Consider the following 5,842-nt stretch of genomic DNA (forward strand, 5'->3'; position numbering starts at 1 on the left):
TTAGACTCAATTCAATTTGTTTGCATCCCTAATCATGACCTAGTGGGGATACCTAGGATTTTGATAGAGATGGCAATTATATGCTAACTTCTTATTACAATCCCGAGTCATTTTGTTAGCCCGCAAAAGACTTTGTGACCGACATATTTGGATATGAAGCAAGAATACTAATTTATTTAAAAAAAATAGAAGATAGTTAAAAGAGGTTGCCTATCTTTGATATGATTAAGGAGATATTCTAAAAATTATCAGCTTTATGATGTGAAATATTTCCCAGATTATAAGAAGAAATATTCTAACACTCATTTCATGTTAGTGAAATAATATCAGTCTCTTCAGAATGGTACGATAGTTAAGATATGGAATATTATTATATGAGATCTTCGGATTAAAACTCAACGTGTTCGAACATACCTTCCCTAATGCACTAATGGCTAGTATCCACCCGTGATTTATCTCATCTGTATTATTCTAGAAATGGGTTGACAGAAGCGCTAGGATGAACGAATCGCCTTTTGCCACATGTTAATGAAATAATATCAAACATTCTCAGGTTGCTTAACTTAAGAATTATATTGATTAGGAACATTAAAAATTAATCAATCACAACAAAAATCCATACTAGTTAACATTCTAATTTAACTCTGTATGCATATACATACAGAATAAAAAGCCCATAACAGTTTGGTTAGATTCTCATAATCTAGACAGATTCAAACCAAAATCAAATTTAAAAAAAAAAATCAGGTTGAATCAATTCAATTTATTGATTTTGGACCATAGATTCCACCTCTACTTGTGATTATTGCAAACTTACTTGTAGATAGACAGACCTTTATTCACTGGATGAAATAAAGCTGTGGTACGTAATCGTACATTATTTTTTCTCTAATTCAATGTACGCTCAGTATGATCCTGTCATACTGAATTGTGTTCCATGCTTATGGACGAATTGTTATCATAATCCAGCAACATAGTGTCACTCCAGTTGATTTTAAGAACAACAACTATGATTATATCACACAATAACTTGTCATAGCTTGGAATTCTGGTTCTGCGCTAGATCCAGAAACATCTTGTATTTTTTGCTTTATCATGTCATCAAATTATCACTTAAAAAGTACAATGTATTAGCTATTTTGCTTTTCTTACTATAGCTTTAAGATACTGCAGAATGCTCTATGCAACTTGCATATGTTCTTCTGTTGGTTCATGCATAAGCATGCTTATCACCCCTACGACATATACAGTATCAGCTATGGTATATGTCAGAGAGAGAATTATGCCCTGCGTTATCCAACAACATTGTTTTTAGCTTCTACTAATTTGTTATTCTGATGATTAGCAGTAGCTATAGCACCCTGCTTCCAAAATTCCCTATTCTTTGAGATCTACTGTGTATTTTCCTTGAGAGATTAAAGTACCTTTCTTTTGCTTGAGCAGCTACAATGCCAAGTATTTTAGCTTTCCAAGCTCTTTAACCTCAATCGCAGGAGCTAATTGTCTTATTAGCAATGCTTTCTCATCACCATTTTCTGTCTCAATAATATCATCCACATGTATACAAAATGGTTAGTGTCCCTTTTTGGATGCTTAATAAATAGTGCATGCTCACCTAGACTTTGGCTATAGTCAATCATCAACTTGGCTATGTCAAATGCATCATTGAAGTAGAGCCCAATAGCCCATCCAGAAAGGCAGGCAAAGGTAGTAAGATGTGAAGAATAATTACCTTAGCTATAGGAGCAAATGCCTCTTCGTGGCTCGACACAGGTAAAATTATCAATTTTAAAATTGATTTTCATAGAGGCCAGGGATTTCCAGAGCAGCAAGCTTGTAATCGGCATCTAACAAATTGTTCATCACATTCGTTCCCTGATTGAAGTTGGCTGCGAATTGGAACCGCAAGGTAATTAAATGCAGAAGACCAAAAATTAATCCATTGAACGATTTCATTCATGAAATACTACTTTATTATTGGTTCACAAACTATAGCGAATTGGAAACACAAGGTAATTAAATGCATTACAAACTATAGGAAACAACTCAAGGCCACTTTATTATTGGTTCAAAGGCCAGTCTTCGATCCCTCTAAGCAGAACTCTTCAACAAGAGTTTTTCCAAACAGGTTCTGAATTTGGAGCTCTTCTTTTAGTAGATAGAGACAGATTTGATGTTCCAACATCAGAGAGATTTTGCTGTTGTGATTATGTTTTCTGCAGTTATACCAAATTCCTTGTATATTCTCCCAGCAGGAGCACTCGCACCAAACCTGTCAATCCCGATTGCCTTGCCCTTACTTCCAACAAATTTTTCCCACCCAAGAGTGACACCTGCTTCAATGCTAATCCTAGCCGTCACAGCAGCAGGAAGGACACTCTCCTTGTATTCATCTGATTGCTCGTCGAAAAGCTCCCAGGAAACAAGAGATACTACTCGAACTGTCTTCCCCTCCTTTCTTAGCTCCTCAGCAGCCTTGGCAGCTATTTCCAGTTCTGAACCAGTGCCTATCAAAATGAGATCAGGATTGTTTCTGGATGAATTATCTGAAATAATGTATCCCCCCTTCTCAACTCCTTCAACTGAGGTTCCTGGAAGCTGAGGAAGCTTCTGTCGGGACAGAGCAAGGACCGATGGCCTCTTTCTATTGAGCACTGCAACTTTGTATGCTCCAGCAGTCTCATTTCCATCAGCTGGCCGAAGCATCAGAATGTTTGGCATGACACGAAAACTTAAGAAATGCTCAATTGGCTGATGGGTAGGTCCATCTTCTCCAAGTCCAATGGAATCGTGTGTCATGACATAAATAACTCCTCCTCCAGACAAGGCTGAGATCCTCATGGCAGCTCTCATGTAGTCAGTGAAGACAAAGAAAGTGGCACAATATGGGATAAGGCCAAAGCTGTGGTGAGCAATGCCATTACAGATGGCACCCATCCCATGTTCTCTAACACCAAACCGAAGATTCCGTTCCTCAGGAGTTTCCTTCAGAAAGTTTCCAAACATTTTCAATAATGTCATATTAGAAGATGCAAGATCGGCACTACCACCAAGAAGACCTGGGAGTACTTTGGCAAGTGCATTCAGGCAATGCTGTGAAAGATTTCTAGTAGCATCTGCAGGACTTCCTGGTGTGTATGTCTGGAAAAGAAGAAAAAATGGCAATAACACCTGATGTAACTACACAGATGATGTTAATGTAAAAGTGCCAAAATGAAGAGATAATAAGAAATTCACCGGAAGAGCTTTCTCCCAGCTATTAGGCAATTCCCCTGACATGATACTTTTCAGCTCAGCAGCTTCATCCTTGTATTTTTTCTCATACTCTGCAAACTTGGAATTCCATTCAGCTTCCAGAGCAGCACCTTGTACAACATGTCGGCTCCAATGACTGCAATGAAATCAAGACCCCTTTCTTCATTTGATTATATTTTCTCTATTTGTTAGCTAAAGAGAAATTTTTTTTTTTTTACTAACTTCTTCACATCCTCAGGTACATGGAATGGCTCGTGTGCCCATCCAAGGTTTAGTCTAGTGGCATCAACCTCCTTAGAACCTAACGCACTTCCATGCACGCTGTATGTATTTGCCTTGTTTGGTGATCCATAACCTATGGTGGTAGTGAGCTGCACAAACACAACATCTCATTAGTCATGACTTTGATGCAATCTTAAATATTCATCTCCAAAATTTAAGCTCCTTAAGCAATAGACATGCAACCTTTATGAGTGTTGGTTTGTCTTTGACGGCCTTTGCTTCCTTGATGGCAGCACGAATATCATCATAGCCAGTATTACCCGTCTTGACCCAAATGGTATGCCAACCCAATGCCTCAAAACGAGCAGTTACATCTTCTGTAAAAGCTATATTTGTGTTTCCATCAATTGAAATGTGGTTGTCATCGTACAATGCAATAAGTTTCCCAAGACCCCAATGTCCAGCAAGAGAACAAGCTTCATTTGAAATTCCTTCCATTTGGCATCCATCCCCAAGAATAACATACCTACACCATCAGAATATCAGGTGAATCATAGGAATAAACTAAAAATTCCAAATTATCAAACACAGAATGAAGAGTGAAAGAGATCAATTACGTGTAATGGTCAACAATCTCACGGTCAGGCTTATTGAAACGAGCAGCTAGATGTTTCTCAGCAAGTGCCAAACCGATGGCATTTGCAATACCTTGACCTAGAGGGCCTGCATAATTTCATGCCAATCAATCATGTTAGCAAGGAATCAAGACATCAACTCCTTATCAAAAGAAAAACCTAAGTTTATCAGTTCAAGTGGCAAAACCAGTAGTGACTTCGATTCCAGGTGTTTCAAAGTTTTCAGGATGACCAGGAGTTCTGCTTCCCCACTGCCGGAATTCCTTTATGTCTTCAATCTAGAGCAGATCATTGTATCAAAATCATGTGATATATCCCACATTATTCAGTAGAGGAAAAAAGAAATGAACTAATAATTTCCTTGTACAGAAAAATATCCCAGTTTTGAAACACACTATTCGAATATTAGTAGTGTAACTGTTGGCTACACTTATCCTGAAGCAAGCTAGGCTCTATATATGTCATGGAAGATGAAGCTAACCAAGAAAAAACAATGGTTTAGGAAAGAATGTATGTTCAGGCAGGACGATAGTTTTCAGATGACCCAAAATTAGTCCATCATAGAAAGGTCCAAACAATCATAAAGAAAATAGAGGGGGAATGCAAATTTCAGATGAGTCTACAAAAAGTTGCCGATCAAAATTCAAACTATAAAACATACAAGATGAACGATTACAAACACCAGAAACACAAAAGGGATAAATTACGTAATAAATATAAAAGATATAAATTCAACTGATCCATGTGAGATCTCTCTGCCATCGCTAAACATCAAGCCAAAGTTGAAAATTCATTCAAGATAAAAGAGGGGGAAAGAAACAACTAAATTCATGTCCTTTTCCGGGGATGGTCCGACGTGACAGAAAATAGCACATCAAGTTTGCCACCTTTCCATCGGATCAAGTTAGCAAGACCCAAATTAAGCATTTAAAAAGACTCAAGGCCTCACCGTGACGCTGTCGTAGCCTGCGAGATGAAGAAGGGCATAGTGGAGCATGCATCCATGACCGGCGGAAAGCACGAAGCGATCGCGGTTGAACCAATAGGGGTTCTTGGGGTTATACTTCATGATCTCGTCGTACAAGATGTGCCCCATGGGAGCACACCCCATGGGGAGTCCTGGGTGGCCCGAGTTGGCCTTCTCGACGGCATCGACGGCGAGGAAGCGGATCGTGTTGATAGACTTCTCGACCAGGGTCTCCGAGGCGGCCGTCTCGAATGCCTCCACTGCAGAAGCCCTGAGAGGATCCATGCCCCCATTCGAACGCACCGACTGTCTGCAGCGGAGAAGACGAAGTGTCGACGGAGATGACCTAAGGGAGCGGTTAGCAAGCGAGCTGAGAGTGACCCCCAGGATGAGGCGATCAGAGGATCGGGAGCCATGAGAGGAGACGGAAAGTCTGACCAGGGGCTGGGCAGCGGCGGGGGCAACTGTGGAGGCGGCGGCTGCCATATTGATCTCACCGACTACGAATTCTTCGATAATCTTTGACAATAATTAGAGTGGAACGACGACGAACAAGTATTTATCATTAACCAATTAATCATAGTAATTATTGAAGTGCCGATTCTATTAAAATTTATTTTATATTTCAAATTATTTTATTATGAAATATTAAATGGATAAAAATTTAAAACGATGTTTATTATTTTTATATTATCAAAAGGACTTGCTATGTTTAGAAAAGTTAAACGGTAATTTACAAAATCACGTATTTAGTTTCAAATCG

General features: G+C 39.1%; 1 protein-coding gene across 1 annotated transcript; it reads right to left on the reverse strand.

Moving 5' to 3' along the window:
* Window positions 1-1,934: 1,934 nt before the first annotated feature.
* Window positions 1,935-5,628, reverse strand: LOC122034272 (transketolase, chloroplastic-like). The gene is made up of 7 exons (XM_042593448.1): window positions 5,062-5,628; window positions 4,300-4,390; window positions 4,095-4,200; window positions 3,721-4,003; window positions 3,478-3,626; window positions 3,238-3,391; window positions 1,935-3,141 (listed from the first exon to the last, which is right to left on the reverse strand). The coding sequence occupies exons 1-7, from the start codon at window positions 5,563-5,565 to the stop codon at window positions 2,185-2,187; spliced, it is 2,244 nt and encodes a 747-aa protein (XP_042449382.1). The 5' UTR covers window positions 5,566-5,628; the 3' UTR covers window positions 1,935-2,184.
* Between the last annotated feature and the right edge of the window lie 214 nt (window positions 5,629-5,842).

The sequence above is a fragment of the Zingiber officinale genome, chromosome 11B (genome assembly GCF_018446385.1).
Source record: "Zingiber officinale cultivar Zhangliang chromosome 11B, Zo_v1.1, whole genome shotgun sequence".
NCBI classification, from domain to species: domain Eukaryota; kingdom Viridiplantae; phylum Streptophyta; class Magnoliopsida; order Zingiberales; family Zingiberaceae; genus Zingiber; species Zingiber officinale.

Coding starts and splice junctions, on each gene's coding strand:
- LOC122034272 (XM_042593448.1), bottom strand. CDS start 5,565: ATGGCAGCCGCCGCCTCCACAGTTGCCCCCGCCGCTGCCCAGCCCCTG. Junction 4,004..4,094: donor GAGATTGTTGACCATTACAC/GTAATTGATCTC, acceptor CTGATGGTGTAG/GTATGTTATTCTTGGGGATG. Junction 3,392..3,477: donor GTACCTGAGGATGTGAAGAA/GTTAGTAAAAAA, acceptor ATTTCATTGCAG/TCATTGGAGCCGACATGTTG.